This window comes from Balaenoptera physalus (genome assembly GCF_965194825.1).
Source record: "Balaenoptera physalus genome assembly, chromosome: 6".
Taxonomy (NCBI): Eukaryota; Metazoa; Chordata; class Mammalia; order Artiodactyla; family Balaenopteridae; genus Balaenoptera; species Balaenoptera physalus.
This window is the reverse complement of record NC_138885.1, coordinates 56,674,533-56,698,655: the sequence shown is the minus strand read 5'-3', so window position 1 is coordinate 56,698,655 and position 24,123 is coordinate 56,674,533. Positions and strand designations below refer to the sequence as shown.

The 24,123-nt window shown below is 33.9% G+C and overlaps 1 protein-coding gene across 1 annotated transcript in view; it reads left to right on the top strand.

The window, feature by feature from the left end:
- KCNH7 (potassium voltage-gated channel subfamily H member 7) overlaps window positions 1–24,123 on the top strand; it is a 449,505-nt gene that overhangs the window by 381,591 nt on the left and 43,791 nt on the right. Inside the window, exons 7-8 of the mRNA XM_082465231.1 lie at window positions 10,578–10,977; window positions 17,047–17,246. Of these exons, the coding sequence (XP_082321357.1) occupies window positions 10,578–10,977; window positions 17,047–17,246 (600 nt within the window). The remainder of the gene's footprint in view (window positions 1–10,577; window positions 10,978–17,046; window positions 17,247–24,123) is intronic.

Here is a 24,123-nt window from a genome sequence, read left to right as displayed (position 1 = left end):
CATCTATAAGGATGATAATATTACTTTCCCTGCTTAAGTTTTTTTTTCTTAATTTGAGACTCTAATGAGATAATATATGTAAAACTCTAGCAAAATACTCAAAAAAAATCAGCTGCTGTTAAACTAGTTGAACTCTTAATGTTAGATATTCCTAACTTTGGTTTTTAATTAAAAGGCAAGCAAGTGAAATACTTCTTTATCAATATTTATCTTTATGAGTTTCTTACAATGGGTGAATCCATGTAATTACACCAAATAAGTTCTTATTGATAAATAGAGTAAAACCTCACTTTCAAATTTTAAAATATATACACCAACAGCAAATTAAATTTCAGCTTAGTGAAATGAAAGAATGGATAAACAATAAATAGGCAAACAAGATTGTTAGGGGAAGTGGATTTACCAATGATATTTAATCAATAGCAATCAAACAAGTGAATATTAGAATACGCTAATTATTCTAAGATGCAGCACTTGATCAGTTTAATTTCAGTTACTATATCATCACTTGAAAATAAAAGTTTATTAAAGTATGTAATTCAAATAATCACTGTTTCAGACAGAACTTCAAGTGAGCTGAAACGAGAAAATTTATGTGATTCACATTAATATAGGATGAAATAGTCTTGGGGAAAAATGGTGTCTGGATCACCTGTCTCATGTAGCATAAAGGAAAAGATGAAGTTTGCCTCAAGTAAAGCAATTCCAGTTCTTCACTCTGATATGTATAATTTCCCGGATTCCTCCCTGTTTCCAAAGCTGCTCCTCTCTCTTTTGAAATGTGATATGATATGGGAAGGATCCTGGCTTTGGAGTCAGACAGACCTGGGTTTGATTCGCCTTTGTGCCTCTTACTTGCTGTATTTAAGCAAGATATTTAATTCATTTAGGACTTTATTTCTTTTCTGTAAAATGGTGAGAGGTAGGTTCTTGTGATTTCTAAAAATAAAGCAGCATATATGAAGAAACTAGACCAGTAGCAGGTAGGTAGTACTTGCTTACCAAAGGTTACTTCTTTTCTCCTTCCCATCCCTTTGGATTAAAGTCCCTGTTTCTTAATGAAGTCTTCCTTTAAAAACGTACATGTTACCACATTAATCCATAAATACCTAAATTATTCAACAAAGATTTACTGAGTAGATTTATTGAGATTTATTGATAGACATTATCGTATAGTAGTTATTGGATTAGCTAGTTGCAGCTAGGAATCCTGAAGAAAGAGACAGAAAGGAAATGTTTTGAGGACAGTTATTGTCTTGCAAAGCACAGGAATTTGGGGTATGTGGTGGGGGGAAGTAGGTCTGCATCAAGGATAGCAAGTGGAGGGGTGGGTCTGGAAGGAGCGTTAAAGAATCAGCTATGAAACTTCCTGGTGGATGGACCTGGGGCTACCTTTACCCAACTACAGCAACTGTTTACTTAAAATCCTGAAATATGTTAACCCAAATAAAGGGGGAGGGGGGCAGGTTGGAGGGCAAAAACAGCTTTTTCTTCTTTTGACTCAGTATTAAAAGTGGACCAATCTGTCCAAAATGACAGGTCTCAGAAGTTTGATGGATGTCTTGGGTTTCTTGTGGATTGGCCCTTAGGGCTCCAAAAGACCATGACAAGTTATGGCTTAGGATTCACTCACTGACCCAAAAGATGTTCCTTCTCTTTGGCACACATTTCTTACCAACTGTTCTCCATGTGCTGGGACTCTTCTTCCTCTACATCAGTGTTTCTCAACCAAGTGTATCACAGGCGCCCTAGGATGAATCTATAGTTGGTTTTCTGCTACTGTCTGAAACTTATTTTGTTGAGTTTAACTTTATACAATTTGCATTATGAAATCAATAGGTATTTTGGATGTGTATTGTCAAAGGGTGTCTCCCTAGCCACCATCCCGACCCCACCCCATCCTACTTAAACAGTGTTCTGAAACTTGACAACTCACAGATCTCACAGGAAATGTTCAATTCCGCGAAGGGTCTGAGCACCCAATTTGAGAGACGTCACACGACAAGTGAGGTCCTCACTTGGTGCCACAGGGATCAGAGGTACAAGAGCAGATGCTGCGATCACGTAGCAACACTCTGTTATGTAAGATGGTTGTCCAGGGATCCTTAGCAAATGTGTATTAATTTGTTTAGATTATAAACAAAAGTAAAACATAAAATTTTACATGTTATCATAGAAAACTTGTATCCCCCTCCCCCAAGAATATGTCTGCGAAAGTAGCCAAATTTGGGAAACATTGTTCTAAATGATTTTCTCTCTCTCCTTTTTCCCCCACACCCCGCACTCTGTGAAAACTTCAGAATCCCTTATTGTGAAGGTTGTTCTAGAACTGCAAAATTAAGCTAATTTCCTTCTGTAGCCTCTAGTGTGAATGGTTAATTTCTTCTCTAATAAAAAAAGTACCCATGGATAACAAAAAAAAAAAAAGAATCGACTATGAAGGGTAAAAAGACCAGTGATGGATTGGAGTACTTCATACATTTTCCAAGAGTGACAATGGAGATACCCCTTTTTTTTTTTTTTTTAAGAAGAAAATTTCAAGAAGTATATTGTACTCACACTTTTTTCTTTTTTCTTTTTTTTTAAGTTATTTTTGAGATATACATTTTAAAGTAATAACTAGGATTATGGCTTATAACATTATACCAGAACATATAAGATTTTTAGAAATTTCATGTAATGTCTGAAACATTTATATTAACATACTGCCATACAAATAACCCAATGAAAGTTTAGTATTAGTTGTTTTGTTTGTTTGTTTGTTTATACTGCAGGTTCTTATTAGTCATCAATTTTATACACATCAGTGTATACATGTCAATCCCAATCGCCCAATTCAGCACACCACCATCCCCACCCCACTGCAGTTTTCCCCCCTTGGTGTCCATATGTCTGTTCTCTACATCTGTGTCTCAACTTCTGCCCTGCAAACCAGCTCATCTGTACCATTTTTCTAGGTGAAGATACCCCTTTTACATACAAACCATATTATATAACTATAATCAGGATTTTCAGGATGTAATGATATTTCAGAATAAAATTTCCCCAAAAGTGTATAATATACCATATTACAAGAGTATAAAAAATATTCAGCATTCATTTTTGTTTCTGAGAAAAACAGAAAAGAAATGCTTCCAGAGAAAAGAGATCTTACATTCAAATGGACTAATTTGGGAAGTTTCATCATATGAATATGAAAAAATAAAAACTCTTTGGATTTTGGCCCCCAAATTAAGTGACAAATTCTAAAATCATTAAGCTAGAGGTCACTCTTGATGAGGGGTAATCTAGTCCAGGGTTTTTCAAACTGGGGTTTCATGGAGGTGCCTGAGAGTCTCAGAGGCCCTCAAAGGTTGACAGGCTGATAAGACTCAGAACCATCCATCTCCACTATACAAAGAGTAGCTTGATTTTATCTGCTTTACTGATTAGAGTTTCAAGTAAATTTTAACAGGAATTGACCTAATTCATTTTGCCATTTCCAGAAAAGGTTATGGTAACTGCCTTCTCAAGTAGGTTCATTCATTCAATTAGCATTTATTGGGAAACTCCTAAGTGCCAATGTACTAGACTCTGAGTTTATAGAAAAGAATGAGACGAGGACCCCACTGCCTTAGAGCTTGCATCCTAGACTGGGAGAGCAACGGATGAGCAGATAGAGTACTATCTGATAACAGCTTTAATAGTACTATATTCAAGGGGACATGTGAGCATGGAAGGGGAAGTTTCTGATTACCAGTGGAAGTTTTCCAGTTAGAAAGGGTAGAAAGGTCATGCCCATTAGAGGCATGGAGCTATAAAGTGTTGGTTTCCAGTCCTATCAGAACTAACATAACAAATATTTTATAATGCCCCTTTCTACTATTGTTAAATAAAAGTCATAGATAATATAGCTTTCTTACATACATAATTTCACAAATATAATATATAATGCTCACCCTTAATATAAAGGAAAAGCAAAAGAAATGTTCATAATAAAATACCTAGTAGAATATGTAAATGCTTCAGGCATGTCTGCATAAAAAGATATAATGAAGTTATCAGATGCTTGTACCTACTGATAACGAGAAAGTCCATATTTAAACACTAAATTCAATATTAAATGGGATATTGTTAGTTTTCTTTATATTTGCATTTTAATAAAGGGTTGCATAGATATGTGTGTGCTTATAAATGTATTGATATATATGTGTATACATGCATTTATACAGATAGATATGTTTATATGCATATATTAATATTTAGATACCTAGAAACACTGTGACTGTGATAACTACAAATGTTTACTGATATAGCTGTGCTCTATACCATATAGTATACAAATACCACAAGACCTGTTGTCATTGAAAATGAATAGTGGCAGTAACTGGGCTTGCCTATGTCATTAATACTAATATCTTCCTGATGCTAATGCCATCTGGACAGACCAAGGAAAAGATTCTCTATTTCTTAATTTTTGCATCATCAAACATCATGCCATCCGTAGCAAATTACCTCAATATCATTGATGCAAAGGAACACTATTATTGGTTCAGTCTCCAGAAAGTCAACTTTTCATTATCTGCCTCAAATTTTTCCACAGTTTGCTTCTCTGTGGCAAATTTTACTTTCAGAGATATTAGTAGTTAGAATCTAGAGCTTCCTGTTTAGTTACATGCTTCATTAAATTCTTCCTCCCCTGAAAATTAGTAGTATTCTTTTGATTAATTACTTGCTTTTTTGACCTCTCTTCTTTCACACTTCACTGTTATTTTTCATGAATTCTGAATGCAGGCAAAGCCTTTGACAGAAAGTTCTAATAGAAAAGAGGAGTTTCAGCTCACATTGATATGTTTACTTCATTAGTCTGATAGATGAATCATGGAATGGATACAAGGAAAAATGTAGCAGGCCTCTCTATAGAAACTCTGATCATCTTGTCAGCATTCTTTCCGAACCTAATCTCTACAATAGTTGTCATTAGTTTGTTGGAAATGAATTTCTAAAACATTAGACATACTCATGTTCAAAGTTAAATGACAAAGAACATTTTGAAGACCTGCATGCATATATGTGTCTACACATAAAGCCTCTTATTAGATAGTTCTTGGGAATTAAGGCAGAAGTTTCCATTGGCTTGTATTTGAGGCTACTGGTCATGTCTCCAAAAATCTGTGCCATGACAAGACACACAGGATCCACAATGGAATAATTTTTGAGCTAAGGAAATATAAGTGTATTCCATCAAAAAATTTTGCATTAAGTTCATCACTTATCCATTATTTATTTACATGTGATCCACTGATAAAATTTGCTAAAGATGGCATAAGATACAATTTTTGGTTAAATGTTTCCAGAACAAGTCAAATTCCAATTTTAAAAACATAACATAACATTCATAATTGTTTATTTACTGTAACATTTGCCTAATACTATTTGGAATCATTTGATAACCAGTTTTCCATATTACTATAACTAAAGAGAAAGTGAGGTCAAATTGCAGCAAAATAGAATGTTAATTACAAAACAAAATAAAAATAAAAGTGTCTCGACAGTTAAAGCTATTAAATAATGGAGGTTGTAAGATCTTTTTATTTATTATTTTTTAAATATTTATTTATTTATTTATTTGGCTGCATCAGGCCTTAGGTCTTTGTCGCGGCATGCAGGATCTTTTCGTTGTGGCGTGCGGGCTCTAGAGCTCGTGGGCTCAGTAGTTGTGGCACGTGGGCTTAGTTGCCCCGTGGCATGTGGGATCTTAGTTCCCCTACCAGGGATCAAACCCACGTCCCTGCATTAGAAGGTGGATTCTTAACCACTGGACCACCAGGGAAGTCCCTAAAATCTTTTTAAAAGCCCATTTGTGGAGGAATTTGTGAGGTTTGCTATGGGTTAAGAAAGGCTAAGCTACGTGTCCCCCCTGCAAGGTTTTTTACACACTCAAAATGTAGCTCTTTGATTGTAGTAGTGAATGTGTTCTAGAAATATTGAAATAGTGTGACTCAAGCTGAACAAAACAAATAGAAACTAGTTTCAATATTATTGAGTTTTATTGGGCAGTTTATTGAATGATGAATACAGGTACCAGAACTTAGAGGGAATAGAAATGAAATCTAAAATAAAACATGAGTGTGGAGTTATGAAATGTATTACTCACTAAGTGTTCCCTTTTCCCCATTTGTACCAATATTACTTGACAAAGAGGACAGAATGATGGATTAAGTAGAAAGTTTCAATGACAATTCATCCTAACAACCTGTAGGCAAAACCAAAGATCACATACTTATATTTCTTCATTTATAAAAGAATAATTCTATCCACTTACTATAGGCAAAGATTTTAGAGAGTAAACCTCTGAAATAAAGTATTTTAAATGTAAGATTTTTGAAAATGCTTACTAAAAAGAAAGAATTATTTTTCAAAATTATTTTGAAAAATTCTTGAGCATGAGATTTTCTCTTATTGATGATGATTTCTCAGTTTAACTGTAACCAAACTTATTCTTAAGTAGAGAGTTGTTTAATACTGATAAGAAATCACCTATTCTAATTTCAGCTCTTCAAAAAGAATTCCACTTGCATTAAGAGAGAATGCCTGAACTATTATGAATTGTCTAGTAAAAAAAAAAAAATCACATAGTTTTCTTGAGTCTGGGTCTAGTATCTAACATACTGACAAAACTGTAGTTGTTTAGAGTATGTATTTTTAATATAAAGTTCAGTTAAGAAAGTCATACTTAATAAAGGAAACTAACTTTTACCTCAATATAAAAAAAAGTACCTAGGGCTTTAATGAACTATGGATGTGGGTACATTTTTTAAAAATTGAAATTCGATGATATTCATCAGCTACTCAGAAATTTGAATAATTAAATTTCCAGAGGAAGAATCATTTTACATTTTTTGAAAATTCTGACAAAATGAAAGTCTTAAGTAGGCCTTCTTTACTGTGGCATTCAGGCAAAAAGAGTTTGAAATGTCATTCAATCACAGTGAAGGAGTTGAATTTTGAGATGGCATGGGCACTGATGAGGTGGAGAGTTGACTTATTAGAGTTTATTATTATCTCCTTTGCTATATATTCATGGGCAGGACTGGAAAACAATTGACCTTGTTTCAATCTAGTGTAAAATAGTTAACTGTTTTCTAGATCTTATTTATTATCATGATGTCTTTATCTTTCATAATAATGATTACACTTACCTCCAGTGAGCTTTTATGCCTTTTCAGTCTCTACCAAAAGTAACAATAAAGACCATATTTGTCTACCAGTGAAAAGTTCAAGAAATACCACCTAAGAGAAACTTCTTTACCTCTACAATTTAAAAGTTGTTGTCATTAGTTTAAGGATAGTTTTATTTCTATTTTCAAAAAATGAAAAAAAAACGAAGGTAGATTTTCATATGTCTGGATATTACATGAAATTAGATATACTGTGAGATAACCATGCATTCTGAAAATATTCTAATCAGCCAACAACTACAATTATAAGGTAGTTGTTGGTCCCATTTTTGACTTGCAGATAATACAAAGATAGTAGCTCGTTGAACTAAACTATGGAGACTAACAGTCTCCAACAAATCTGAAAGAGGAGATGGATCATATTTTAGTCCACTTTTTCTGAGATTTTGGTGCAATCACTCCTCTCTATTGTGTAATCTGGGGCAAAATGCCTTAAATCTTTAAAGAGACATTTAAAGAAGAAGAAGAAAAGAGCTATTGCAAGCCTAAGTGTCATCTACAATATGTGCTGTACCCAACTGTAGCTAAGGAAGAATGCCCAGGCATGTTAGCAGCGTCTTGATAACAACAGAAAAAAGCCCAAGTCATTTGTTATATTGTCAAACTAGCATATGTAGTTATGCTTGGGTACATGTTACAGAATCACAAGAGAATGGCTTTGACTGTTGAGGTCAATATTCATTCATCCTTATGATGCAGCTGAAAGTAACCTCTCCCCACCGACCCTTACACTCTCCCTCTCCCTTTTCCTTTCCGTCTCCCCCTCCTTCTGCAGTTATTTTGTGTCAGCTGGCTTGAGACTTCAACATGTACCTTATTTCTTAAACTTTTTTGGTCCAGAAAAGAGGTCATTTGTGTGTTGTTATATATTATATTTATTTATCTTAACTTACTGTCATCTAGGTTTCACCTCATTCTGACACAACTCTAGAAGAAACACCAGAGGTTTCTTTGGGGGAAAGGCAAAAAGAAGGGAAGTGGCATATACAGCAGATTTGATTCCTTTACTTTTCATAACGTCATTTTACTCCACCATCTTTGCAGCCAGAAGAGTCATTAGTACTTTTTATCACAATATGTTATTAAAGCAGCTCATTTGTTTTGAAGCATTTCTCTTCGTTAACCAAATACCTATAGAAATGTCATTATATGTGATTTATTTTGAGGTTCAGAAATATTGTTCCAACGAAAGGCAGTTTTGATAATAAATCAAATAATAATAACCCTCAAGTATTTCTGATTTCTCAACACAAGTAAATAGATAACAAAGCTAGGAGGAAAAATAAACATGCAAACTTAAGCTATGAAATGTAGAAATGGAGTTATGTTGAACCGGGGTGATTTCTGTTACCAGAGTCTGAGTAGTCAATGCATCCAGATGATGTTCTTGTCTTTAAAAATCCCTGCAATTTCCATAGGGAGCTGAATGACCAGTGTCCAAAAGCCTCCATTTGAAATTCCAGATATCAAAGTAACACGTTTGGAAAATATGTTGCTCTGTCAACCCATTTTACATTATAAAGTTCCTGCTTAGTGATGGAAGCGAAAGTGTATGGGATATTCAAATAAAAACAGAGCTAAAATTTACTGGGTATTACCTACAACCCTAGAAGGATTTATTATTATGCCCATTTACAGATGAAGAAATTGACCCTTAGAGATTAAGTAAATAACTTGTCCAAGGTGACACACTGGTATGGAAGCAGAATTTCAGACCTAAGTTTGTTCTGAAGTTCTAACTCATAACTGCTAAGCTGAAACACTGACAATACAAATAGTGGAAAGTTGACATCTCTCCCAGGAAAACACCTCATACTCACTTAAACTCACCATTCATTCTTTGAAGAGGTATAATTTTAAATTTGTGATGAAGAAAACACTGTTTCCCTTATTGCACCCTGAAAAATAATAACTCAGCTTTGGAAACAGAGAAGACTCACCTCTCCACCCATCCCTAAATGAACAAAGACCAGAATCCAGTTGTGGTAAGGATATCTCAACTACACAAGCTCCTCTCATCTCTAGAAGATTCGAATACTAACTGAAAAGAAGTCAGGGGAGACTGAGAAATCTTCCCTTCCCTTGTGACCACTCTGGCACAAGAAAAAAACTGTAACGCTTATTATAGAATGTTAATGAAAATATTTTCTTGATATTTAGAGCTCTTTTTCCATCAAGTCAATATGAAGTTATAGGGTGATAGTTATACCACATGCTATTTCTTTAATTAAAATATGTGTCCTTAACACAGATGGATGTACTTTGAGAAATAAACAGCAACAATAAACACATAAAATGACTCAATAATTGATTAGTAAACACCATGTAACTATGGAATAATTATATGCCCTGTGAATTATATAGTACTTATAGTTGACATTGTTCAGGAAACCCAAGAAATGAACTTGTAATTTGTACTTATCAGATTTCAAATCCAAACAACCAGTTAAGTATCTTGTTATTATATAGAAGTGTCCTATCATTAGACACCTGGTCAGTAATAATAGTGCAATTAGTTACACATATCATACCCCAAAGCAAAACACATAATATCATTGGGATATCAAGAAACAATTTATCAATTCAACACATTTAGGAAGAAAAAATGAATTTAAATATAGTACTTCATGCATGCAGTCATCCAATAAGTTTCCCAGTTGCCTTCTTGACTGGCTCCTTCTCATTATTCAAACCCTTCTAAACTCTAATGTCAACCCCTCAGCAAGATTCTCTTTGGTCTTCCTTTCTAAAGTGGTCCCCATCCCAACCCAAGCCCCTGAACATCCTCTAGCATATCACTCTGTTTTACTATCATCATCACACTTTTCACTCTCTGAAATGATCTTATTATTTGTTTATTTTAAAAATATGTATCTCTCCCCAACAGACAGTGGCCCTTGTTTCACTTCATAAGACACTTTGTCTAGTAAATAAATGTCTTTTTCTATTATAAAAGTAACCATGTCTGTTTGTTCAATACTATAATCCCCGTGTGTGGACCTTGGTAGGCCCACCAGTAACACTCTGGAATGTTTGTCGGTGAATGAATGATTTACTGAGTATTCATTATGTGCCAGGCATGTGGTTAGAGCATGAAACCAAGCAGATAGAGTCTCTGTCCCATAAGTTTTACATGCCAAGATACTGAATTAATGTACTACAAACTTTCAAAGTACTTTCCAAAGCAGGTGTAAAATTAAAAAAAAAAAAAAAACTAACCTTAATACTTAATTCAAATACATAGTCATCTTCAGTGCTACCATATTGTTGTAACCTGTTTCTACTTACTTTGCTTCACAGGAACATACATTGAATTGTTTACCAACTGTTTCTGACCATGCACATTTATTTCCACAGACAACAACATTAATTGGTCTTTTGAAGACAGCTCGACTCCTTCGTCTTGTGAGAGTGGCCCGAAAACTTGATCGATATTCAGAATATGGGGCTGCTGTTCTAATGCTCTTAATGTGCATATTTGCCCTGATTGCTCACTGGCTGGCTTGCATTTGGTATGCGATTGGGAACGTAGAAAGGCCCTACCTGACTGACAAAATCGGATGGTTGGATTCCTTAGGACAACAAATTGGGAAACGTTACAATGACAGTGACTCAAGTTCTGGGCCATCCATTAAAGACAAATACGTCACAGCACTTTATTTTACCTTCAGCAGTTTAACGAGTGTAGGATTTGGAAATGTGTCGCCTAACACCAATTCGGAGAAAATCTTTTCAATTTGTGTCATGTTGATTGGCTGTAAGTAGATTTCTCTTTTGTTATCTATTAGGATAAAATAATATCAGAAAATCGATATCTCTAGAACATTCAGAATAAGGCAAAGAAAACAATTATAGAAAGTTGTAGAAATAATGGGATTAAATATATGGGTATTATATTCTATCAGATCTGATTCTCTCTGTGAAGGGAAGACACCAAAGGTCTTTCATGATCTCAGGAGCATAAAACTGGAATGCCATGCATCTTGGGATTCAGGAACGGAGACTTGCAGTTCACGTTTACTGATGTAAAAACGTGTCTGTAATTTATCACTAATGGTTATTTTCTGTTTCAAACTGAGGCCAGATTAGAATGGGAAAGACTAGCTTACATTTACATATCTATAGATATAGATATATAAATATCACCCCACTAATTATAATGTAAGCTAACCTTTCATATATATATGTATACATATGCACATACATACAGATATATATGTATTTTCCCCCTGTCATTGACTAAAAATTCCTTTCCCTGTGACATTATGTCAAGGACCTAAGTGACTGCCCTTTACCCTACAATGGGTAATGATATGAGCATCATTTATAAGGTATAGTCTTTGGAATAAGAAAAAAATTCTGTGTAAAACTAAAGATGCTTTAATATTAATATTTTTTTAAAAAAATCACACTGTGGAACCACTAAAGATAACCTTGCTGATACCAGGCAGCAGTTGACAAAAGCATGATGGATTTTTAAAGCTTGAAAAGGAGCATTATCCTTAGATTGCATACAAATTTGGAAGTAGATCCAGAGAGTTAATTTTTAAATGTTAACATATTGTCTAATAAAATGTGCTTAGATAAGGTTCATTTATGAAACTTAAATAGATTCACCCAGTTTATTGTTCACTGTATTTAAAATTTACTTTTCATATATGTGTCTTGGTGTTTTTATTTTAGTAAGATTGTATAGGCAGATAACATTCTATTTAAATAACTCAAGGTATTCTGCAAATTCAGACTAAGTCTTGCCACAAACACAAAAGTAGAATTGCACTCAGAAGGAAATGGAAGTGAGGCCCACTTGAAAAAATAGAAAAATTCATTCCAGAGAGACTGAATCTTTCAGAACAAACACAGTCCCACTCTGTGATTGAAACTGCTAGTTAATACTTTATAGTGGTTATCAATTTCAGTGGCATTGGTAACAAAAAAAGAAAAGAAAAAAGTCTGTTTTTAATTATTTATACACCTGTATAGAAAAAAAAAATATATATATATATATATGTATACTCTTTTTAAAGAAAACAGAACTTGCATCTTGAAACTTAGAATTTGAAAGAAAGAATTTTTTAAGTGCATTGAAGTTTAATGTGTTCACCACTTAGGAATCCTTACCACTTGTGAGGATTAAGTGAAATACATAGTACTGTTTATCATGTGAATTATTTTAAATTAAAGAGAACTCAGTTCTTTACTTGCTCTATACCCAACCTCTAATCCTTAAATCAGGAAATTATTGGCAGTTTTTATTCTTCCTTTATTCCTGTCTTTTTCCTTCCTTCTTTCCTTCCTTCCTTCCTCCCTCCCTCCCTCCCTCCCTTCCTTCCTTCTTTCCTTCCTTTCTGTCTTTCTGCCTTCTTTTTTAAAAGTGGCACTAGGCTATTTCTATTGATTCTTTAGGAAGAATATTTGTTTCCTGCAGATGAATTCTATCTTTTAAGTAAAGAGAAAACACTCTTGTTAATTGAGTAGACTAAGATACATTCATATTCCACATAATATCTTTTATTTGAATAGACTTGCTTGTACAAAAGTTAATCAAAATGGGATTATGTAAAGCTTAGTGTCACACAGGAAAAAGTTTATAGATATTCCTAGAGAATTCTATCATGAGCTATCATGCCATAAAAGGTAAAATAAGACTAGAAACTTAGCAATAATAAGCATGCCTTGAAATTTTCTTAGCCATTTGATATATATGTGTATATCTACACATGATATTTCCATTTAGATCCAACTGTATTAGAAAATGACTTGGTTTTCTGTATTTGGTTATATTTTTATACTAAGTACATATGCCTCAGTTACATGAGTGGCTTGATTTAAACCTAGAAATAAAATATAATATCCAAAATATAATGTAAAATATTGTATATATACTACTGCACGTTAAAGTTGATATAGTCTAGTTATCAAGTTGAACTCTCATTATCGCTAAGCTTCTTTAAAACTAATCTTCATTCTAAAATAAAAATTTGAAGCCAAGTTGTAGAAAGCAAAGCAATGTACAATCCCTCTTACAACAATCTAATTCAAGGAAACTAAAAATTAAACATTAAAGCTATCATCTAATTAAATTCAAATAATGCAAATACCTATAGATACATTTTTAAAAGCGTCTATTTGCAAAGACAGTCACCAATTGTGCTGCTGAATGTGTACAGAGAACAGTAACCAGAGAATTCTTTTTAAAAATATACACATATACATAATTCAAGACGAAAAATAAAGAAAAATGTAAGCGGCCATTAAATAAATAGGAATACAAGCTATGCTCACATATTTATATCTATGTGTTCTAATATGTAAGTTTATATCTTTATTCAAATATTATAAATATAATATATACATTTAAATTTAAAAACACATAAATCAGTATACAAAGGCAAATGTATTTCGTCTTTGACCTGCTTGACAAACATCTTGGAAGAATTTCTTATTTTTATAACATGTAAAAAAAAGTTATTGGATATCTGCTTTTAACCATGATGGAGTAACTGAAACCTTACCATACCCCTATAATTTTTTTTTAAATAACAGAAAACTGAATAAAATATACAGGCATTTGGATTTCATCAAAATTAGTAACTTCAACTTTTCAAAGGACACTTTGAAAGGGAGCAGGAAAATGATAGACTGGAAGAAAATATTCTCAATACTTAGATCTAAAAAAGGACCTTTATTCAGCATATATCAAGAATTCTTACAACTCCATAATAAGACAACTCAATTTAAAAATGAGCAAGATTTTAAACAGACATTTCACAAAAGAAGATATATTAATGGCCAATAAATACATGAAAAGATGTTATTAGTCATCAGGGAAATGCAATTAAAACTCTGTGATGGTTAAAATAAGATAATACCAAATATTGGAAAGGTTGTGGAACAACCGATATTCTCAAATATTGCTGGTGGGAACGTAAAATCACACCATCTTTGGGAAATAGTTTGGCAGTTCCTTATAAAGTTAAACCTACCACACAGATCAGCAGTCCTATTCCTAGATGTTTCAAAGGGAAATGAAAATATATGCCCACACAAAGACTTGTACACAAATGTTCATAGCAGTTTTATTCATAATAGCCAAAAACTAGAAACAGTGAGATTTCATCAACAGAAGAGATAAATGGACTGTGGTAGAGGCGTGTGATGCAAATCTACTCATCAATTAAAAAAAGAACAAACTACTGATACACACAAAACAGAATGAATTTCAAAAACAATATGCTGAGCAAAAAGAAGTCAGACACAAATGAATATGTACATTATGATTCTATTTACATGAAATTCTAAGAAATGCTAACTAATCCGTGATGACATAAAGGAGCTCAGTGGTTGTCTACGGTCAACCTAGAAACCAGTGGGCAGACAGCCAAGGGGCACAGAGGAATCTTTTGGGGATGTTGAAAATGTTCTATATCTTGATTGTGTTAACAGAGGTGTATCATTTGTCAACTAACTGAGCTATACATTTAAAACAGATTCATTTTGTTATATCTAAATTACACATCACTAAAATTTATTTTTTTAAGTTAAAATTTTTTTAAGTTTGTGTACTAGGTAGAAAAGCAAGTGTATTTGTTCTATCAGCATGTTTCAGCTATTACCCAATGACCCTAAATTCATTAGTTTGGTGAGCATCTCAGATTTTGAGTGTGGTGTGCTGACGTTTTAAATTATACCTGTTTTATTTTTATAATACTGCAGCGTAAAGCAAACCATTCTGGTGAAGGAAGAATTTTCTATTAAGGAAGACTAAACAAAACACTGAGTTGAAAGAAATGCCTATATAGTCTGCCAACTTGCTTTTGAGTCGTATTTATGCCAGTTGATGGGCATTAATTAAATAATGTATACAGAATATTATCATTTTGTGCTTCTCTCTTGCTTACAGACTTTAGCTCCATTTGCTTCCTAAAAAATAGAAAAAAAATGTATGCCTTCATTATAATTTAAAAAGCCATTAGCATAGAATTTCCTTAGAAAAATACACGCTATTCATGTATTCAAGTATGTACTTATAATCTAGATTTTTGCCATCCTGTCAATGAGTGGAAATACGTGTTTATGATCCAAACTAATGTTTGGTTCATTTTTATGGCAGTATGGAGTTAAAACCACAGGATTTATTAAAAACAAAATAAGAATGTTTTCCCTGACTCTTCTTTGCGTAATTATGTGGTTTAAGTAAAATGACTAGCACTGATTATGTGCCTTCTAATTAAATCAAGTGAAAATCTGTACTAACTAAACTATTTCCTGAGAACATGATAGGTACTTTGGACACCTAACAACAGGCATAAATATTTCCAACACTAAAATTAGGCAGAGTAGGATATATTTCTCACACGAATCTCCTTGAATCACAGAAATCCATTTCAGAACAGTACTGCTAACTCCCTTCTTAATCAACTATGCATTTACTCAAATTAGGCCCAGGTTTTGTTTTTCCCGCCCCCTGTGGAAGATACTACCTAAACAGCTTTTCTACCATAATGAGAATTACTGTCTTTCACAAATCCCAGTTCAGCCTCCCTGTAGATCTCCCCAATTTTTATCCCTTTAAATAGATTAAAAATAAAGGGCTGCCTCTTTGTCTGGGGCATTCTCTTACTTGCGACTTCTATGGTAAACAAGGACCATGCTAACCAAGAGACAAAATAAGATGGAAAAGAAAACAAATGACCAAGAAGATAAGTCATTTTAAAACAGACTGAATCTGGCCAACATCTACTTTAAAAATGATTAAGTGTTTTATATAGGTAGTGATTTGTAAGACGTGTTGGGGAAAAAAATATGTTGGTTGGATATTGTTGAAACAAACACTTCAAGGGGTTGTTTTGGTTTTTTTTTCCCACCTACTTGGTACTTTGCAGTTCCAGTGCCTTAATGTGTTTTACCTCCTCTCTAAGTGTCTGACACATGTCCAAAGGTCAAGACATAGGGCATGTATCATCATGTGACTTTCTGTACAGGATATAGAATTTTTCTCAGGATTATTAGAAACTAAGTACAAATATAAAAAGAAAGACAAGATGCTTAAAAAGCTTATGTTAAATCATAAATATTTAGCCCTGGAAGCTTTAAAAAGGGCATTCTAAGTATTGAATGTTAGTTTTTTTCTTCCCATAGATGAAAGAACAAAGAGGTATTCTATTTTTCTCTACAAAAAATAAAACTATATTCTCATAGTCTAAGCCAAAGATATCTGTTTCTCATATAGAAATACTGTAAAAATGAATTTTAATAGATTAAAAATTACTTATAAATAAACACTCTAAGGAAACTATGAGTTCCTTAAAACAATTTATTATTCCTTAGGAAATCCAAAATTTTCTGAATAATCTTAAAATTTATAGTAGGTTTATAATATTGCAAGGTTAGGTTTGAGGCTGAGGTGGAGTTGTCACAATTTAAAAATGATCATTTTTACTCCACTTCCAGAAAACAGATCTGTGTGGTAACCCCATGACATACCTTCTTATTACATTACAAATGAAATGTTTATTTTAAACACATTTTATCTCTAGTCAATAGTCTAGGTTGGTTACAGGTTGATATTGTAAACAGTCTGAGTTTCTACTTGAATATATAGAGAATCCATGGTGAATTTGTGTATTTTTCCTCTCCAGATTTACCATCAAAATTATAAATTTTACAACAGTATTGACTTGACTTCTTTGTTCCCCTAGGGCCAGTGGTAAACCCTCACAAATGGATTGAGATAATAAAAAATCTACATATTTGAGATTCTGACAAGATATAATATCCCCAAGTGCAGTCTTTCCCCCATAACTTTGTTTTTTATCCAATCCAGCACTAATGTATGCAAGCATTTTTGGGAACGTATCAGCAATTATCCAAAGACTATACTCCGGAACTGCCAGGTACCACATGCAGATGCTGCGAGTAAAAGAGTTCATTCGCTTTCACCAAATCCCCAACCCTCTGAGGCAACGGCTTGAAGAATATTTCCAACATGCATGGACTTACACCAATGGCATTGACATGAACATGGTACGTATTTCTGTTTTCCAAAACTGTAGCCCCTCAGGCGTTATAGCTACAGCCAAAATGGAAAAGCCAGTCTCACCAGCTTTGAACCCCTTGCTTTTGTTTCCCTCTCTCAGATGTTTATTTTCTCCCCTGGAGATAGTCTTTCATTCTCAATTCATGGCATTGCATGGTGCTATATCTAGTTACACTGTGTGGCAAAGGCATTATAACATGATGCAAACTGATATAACTGTGTGTATTAGAGCTCCCACTTCTGGTTAGGGAGAGCATTGCTAAGTTGGGACTTGGGCTTTCACCACTTGGTTTAGCTGCCAGCACCCAAAAAAATAGGTGGACCCATGTGCATTAAGACATTACAAGTAATAATAACTATAATGCCCCCAAACAGAAATATTTTTTTAAAATAGGACATTTTGAGGATTTGTGGGAGAGGTTAAGGAGCTTAAGTATACCATAAACATTTTATAATAGGAAGTTTCATGTTTCTGGTAAGGACAATTTTTCTATATTTTAATCAATTAACTATGTGCCCTTTTACTGTACCTGGTTTAATGCATCTTTCCTTTCAAGGGGGAAATATGGATTCCTTCATAACTCTTAAGCAAATTCAACATCAACAGTCCCTTTTCATAACCCTTCCCTCCTTTATCAGTGCTCAAAAATCAATACAACTAATAAGATTAATTGATCCAAAGAGCTTCTTTTATTATTAGGAGAATTACATACATCTTTTTGACCTAGCTATTTGGCTATAGAGATTGATTACTAAAGATAAATTATATGATAAATACAAGTTATATAGCATATCATAGACCTATTAAAAAAAGATTAGAATTATAGTACCTTCCCATCTAGCTACTCCTCCACTGGGCAAGGATCCTGTTTCTAAACTTTCTTCATAAAATGAAATCTTTAAAATTTAACGACGTCAACAGCATGATACAATTTTTGCATAAGTGAGCCTATGCAATTTAGATTGACTTTTTTTTATTTGACCAGCAATATCCTAAAAAAAGAGAAAAGATTCAAAATTAGCAGTTAAGGTACAGAAAGCATTGCAAATATTGCCCAGTTTGAAAGATATATTTTTATATGATGTTTATCATAGCTGTGCATGATTTATTTGATGGAGAAGTAAGGGCATGCCATTATAAGATTTTTAATTTGAAGAGCTAATCAATCAGCACATTTCATACAAAGCCATAACTGAATCCCATGAGTTATTTCTGATTATCCCAAAGTTACTTGTGAAAATTCATTTGATAAATTGATCTCACCAAGGTAACACTTTAATCTCATAAGAAAGTACCTACAAATTGGTCACTTTTATGTACTTCCATCCATATTATTGTTTAATGCAGATATCAGCATTCAGAAACTATTGGGGATTCTCTAATGCTGGGTTGGCTGGAGCAGTGTCAAGAATTTTTAATCAAAACACATGTCGCTCAATTTTGTTGTTCCATACTGCCAGATTATTTCAATAACCATAGTAAAACAATTATTTATTTTATTTCCCCTCTCCATATAACTCTAGTTTCGTGACCATTTTTTTGTGTGATAAAGTCTATTTTGTGAAAACTATTTACCTTTCATTGTTTGACTCTATTACCTATGAATATGGTTTATATACCACTTGCCTATTTACAATGTACTTATGAAAGATTTATCTCTTTCCTGTCTGCTTCACACCTTAATACATGGAATCACAACACCCACCGGTAAGAACAGGAGGTATTTATATCCAATTTAATTCTCGTGTAAATTGTGGAGAACACCCTTGTTATCTGTCAGGCTTAGAGCTTGTTAAATGATTTCCAATGTTAGTTCTGATTTTTTTTTGCATGATGTAGCAGAGGAAATACAAAGCAAGAAACTGGGAAAGATAACTTGGAAGAGGCCAAGTACAGAATAGAAATCCTTAACTTTAACAACGACTTGACCTCTAATAATGTTTATATAAAGTTTCCCCCTCCCCACAAAAAGTCACTTATCTGCCCCTTCCTTCACTCCGGTAAAGGTTATGGGTATACGGTTTGCATTAGATAACTGTCATAAAGAAAATGTCATTCTCTTTCATCATCCTCTATTTTCATGATGTAGGTGCTTTTCTTTCCTCTCATCTGCATGCCTGTCTCACATGATCCTGGAGTGTGTGAGCTCTAAACCATGTGCCACTAAGTCTTGCATGTGGTTTTGAGAGCTTGACTTTGCACGAACTTCTTGTTTGTACACAGTGTCTACATTTCTCATCTTGTGACTGCAATGTGAGTAAAAAATCAAAGGGCAACATAGCTCTGAAAACTCAGCAAATGGAAGATGCTTGCTAATTAAGAACAATGTGCAAAAGAAAGTTGATTAGAATAAAGCAACTGTACTCTTAGACTCTTGAGAGGTTAAAAAAAAAATCTAAGTGGATTTTTTACCTCTAACACCACATCGTTAAACCCCTGTGTCTTGTTAGTTTATTGTTAACTAAATTGTAATTTAATAACAATTTAAAGTGATTTAACTTTATGTATTGTGATACATAAAAGTACATCAAACTGTTGTATTTTACATCAGCATTCCATGTTATTTCATTTAAGTATAACCTTAAATATAATTTCTCATGAAACATTTCAGGTCATTTTTGCTGTTTAACCATGTCCAAATGAAGTATAAGATGTTCAGTCACACTCTATTAATTGACCTAAAATTATTTTTCATAACTCAAAATATTTGATTCCTTGATAGATCACAAAACATAAGAAAGAATTGTAGCCATATTCCTTATTCCATAAGAAAGAATATGTAGCCATATTTCTTATTTCCTGCATCTTTTGCTTTTTGTGAAACAGCTATTACCAGAATGTTCCAGAACCAAAAGCATTCTGGGAACACTTATGGGCTTCCTTTCAGTTGAACCAAATGGTTCAGGTTGCAAAAGGAAAGGGGTCAGGATAATGAAGCTAGTGAAAGGAAGGTGTTCTTTTGCATACTATGTCAGGCTTAGGAGTAGTAAAAATTAGCTCAAAAAATGTCCATAGGTCAAGTCTGGAAAATCCTTTCCCTTCTGCAATACTTTCTCAGATTAGGACTGAAAGCATCTCAACAAATTTCCCCAAGTTAAAGCTGTCTTATAACCCAACCTGAAACTTTCAGACATTATCCAACAGTGATTTTAGTTACATCATTGCCAAACACAGAAAATCACCTTCCATGTCGTTGTAGAATCGAGCCATGCACACAGAGGAGCATGGCTTGAATGAATAAAGGCACCAATGACCATGGTCTATCCATCATTCTGGATGGAGAGAAATAAATCACTTATGACAGAAACCACTCCATAATTTTAAATTATATTTGCATGGAAGAAAAGCCTTTATGAACAGTCAATGAAAAATATTATTCCTACCTAAAAATGCCCCCCTAGTAATGCCTGAATACTAGAAAAAAATACAGAATAAAAATTCAGAAGACCCAAGTACTAGCTCTCAATATGCCACTTTTCTTGGACAAGTCACTTAACCTCTCTGCAATTTCATTAAACATGTCATTTTCAAATAGTTTTAAAGTGCCAAAACTGCATTTGCTAAATGTGTAAAACAATTATCATGGCAGTTTTTCTGCTTGAGGATGTGGAGTCTAACCTACCTGCTGCCTACTCTCTTGCTCCCTCTGAGTCTCCTTTATGGAACATTTTCTTCTGCTTCGAATATTATTCAAAAACCACAGAACCAAGTGAGTGGTAGAACTGTGGAAGGCAGAGAACCCAAGGGGGTCATTTCAGGTAAAGACAAGGACGGGAATAGATGCACATATGTGTGACATCCAGGGCAGAATTAAGGCAGGTAATCCAGAAACAATTTTGTTTAATTTATTTTAGGAAGAAAGGGGAACAATTGAGTATTTTTTTTAGTCTGGGACATTAATGGAGAAAAATTTGAGAAACAGTTGTAGAAAGGAGTTGGAATAAGAACCTAGAAAGAGAAATAAATTCTTCAGCAAGGCAGATAGGTGAGGTTTCCTTAAAGATAGGCAGGAGAGAAAAGAAAAATGGTGATGGCATTGGTTTTGAGGAATAAAGGGCAATGGCACTCAATGGCACTTATACTACATGGTCCAGTCTCCTTGATCAAGCAGAGACTAAATGAATTCCTCAGAAAGGAGAAGGTGTAGGGTAGGAGAAGAGTTGAACAAGGGAGAATTTTTAGAGATTTCAATCAAGAGTCAACCTAGTCGGCTAAAATTGCTTAGAACCCCAGTAGGACTCTGAGTGACAAAACATACACTTATAATGGACCCAACAAGCAAAGCCAATCAAAGTGGAAAGGAAAGTAATGAAGAATGATATATTGTTTAATAGAAATTCCTACTTCATGAGGCTGATGTTATTGCTAAGGAGCATTTTAATAAAAATCTGATTTCATTTCCTTCCATGACTCTTTTCCTGCTCCTCTGTTATCTGCTAACTCTGACTACTGACCATAACTACTACTACTAACTGCTTACTACTACTACTAACTACTATCTATTTAACTAGTAACTACTAATATTAACCTGCATCTACAATCTAACTCTACTGCATCAAACATTTTGTTGCATCCATTCTCTATACTTATTTAAATAACTTCATCTGTGCCAGGCCTTCACATTCAAATACACTCCACTCACGTCCTGTTTTGATACACCATAGTGAAATGTAATTTCAAGCTCTTTCAGTATGTCCAATTAAGCAACGCAGATAAAATAATCCTTGTGACATTAAACCCCATAGGAAATATAAAGCAAAATTTATAAAATAGCATAGCTTGTCTCTACCATAATATTTTTATCCCCCTTTACCTTTTTCTAATGACCCTTATATACTGAAGTTGATAAATACAGTCAATGAAAAACCTTTGACTAGTTCATCATAGAGCTAAAATAAAATGACTACAAATATGATGCCCTTCATGTCTGACCACCACTCCAATGGGGACCCTGTTTTCAAGAAGTCTTCAGAAAATAAAATCACTCATGTTTAAAGATATCAACAGCATAATACAATTTTTACATAGGTGAGCCTACAATTTAGATTGATATTTTTTATTTGACCAGTAATAGTTTAACAAAAAAGCATCAGTTCAAAATTAGCAGTCAAGGTACAGAAAGCTTTACAAATATTGCCTAATTTGAAAGACATACACTTCTTCTCTACACTCAGGTCCAAATGGCCTAACAAGTAAATCCACACATTTAAAAAGGGAACATGGAGATTGGCAAAAACCTGCATTTAAATGATAATGACCCTGAGGATTGGTGACATCTTTTAGTTTTCTGTAAAGAAATCCTTAGTTACTACTTAGGAGTGGAATTAAAGTAATGCTGTTTACAATGCACCTTAAAAGATGTTTTCATCTCCATGCTGATTAGTTGATAGGAATTGCCTGGCTCTGCAAAAACTGGATAGGTAGTAAAATTTTGCACTGACAAGAAATCTACTATTAACACACATACTTGCCAACTGTAGCCAGCACCTGAACCACAGGTGCTTAAGAAAGGGCAAGTCACATGTCCTTCCTATTTTTCCCCAAGGCTATTTATCCTAAAGTCTCAGAAATGCCACAGAACACAACAAATACCATCCGGAGCCCCCTGACATGAACAATATCAAGCTTAGGACAAGCATCTGGTATTTTCAGGTTACAAATTGTATATGCTCAATCATGTTTCACAAATGATGATGGTCACTTCAGCCTGGTCTCCAACCATCAACAAGAAAGACTTATTTACATCTGACACAATGCTGTTTTAATGCAAAGCAAGTTCATCAACGGTGGGATCTGATCTTTAGCCATTCCTGAGTCCAGAGAAATAATGACAGCATGGTCTGGGGCTTTACACATGAAAAAGAGTCATTGCAGAAATACCATGCTGAGACGATGAACACACTTCTATGCTTCAGTGTCTCCATTTGTTAATAATGTTCCTCTCACAGTAGTACGATGGCAGAGATGATATCTCAAGTTGTTTTTCAACTTTTGAAAATTATGGTACTATTCAAACAGGACTCGAGTGCAATTTCTTATGCTGAAGAGTGTGATGTGTTTCCAAATACTTTCTTTGGAGTAGTAGAAGCACAGGAGTAATTCAAGCTCAATTCAGTTTAGGATCAATTAATACTCAACACAGGTTTAGCCAATAATAAAAAATAGAGACATCAAAGTTCACTTTTAAAATATTCTTTGGAAATATGAATTTAGGTCGACTAAATTAAAATATTCGAGGAACTCAGCACTTATCAAACCTAATAAAATCAAGCTATTCACAATTCTCCCAAAATAAAAGTCCAATATTTACTTTAGTTAAAGAATTTTCTGAGACATTACCAATAGCCTGAGGATTTATATTGGAAATGGATATGTAAAGTTCCACCCAATATACCAGATATTTTAAATCATTTTTTAAAGGTGAAAATAAGCACAAGTAGTTCATCTAATCCAATTGATTATATAGCCTTAAGGCATCAGACTCAGGAAAAGTACATATATTTTCATTGTTTTTCTTGGTTTAGACATATTGCTATCCATGGAGTTGAATGTGGATGGAAAAAAATATATAATCATGCCTCTTTCATGCCAGATATTCCTAAAGAACCTATTTTAGTGTGCATCTTGGGCTCCTATTAGTCAGGTGGGCTACCCCCAGCACAACTCTACACTCATCTTAAGGACCATCTGATAAGAATCTTCCTCACTTGGGGTCCAGCACCTCATATAGTGCATTTTAATGCTCTAGAGCCATGCTAAATCATTTACACATGTGCTGTAGATCATTTTTCCCACTCTACTGGTCCTCTCCTTAGATCAGAGTTCTCTACAATACACACAAAACTGAAACAAATCAGTAGTTA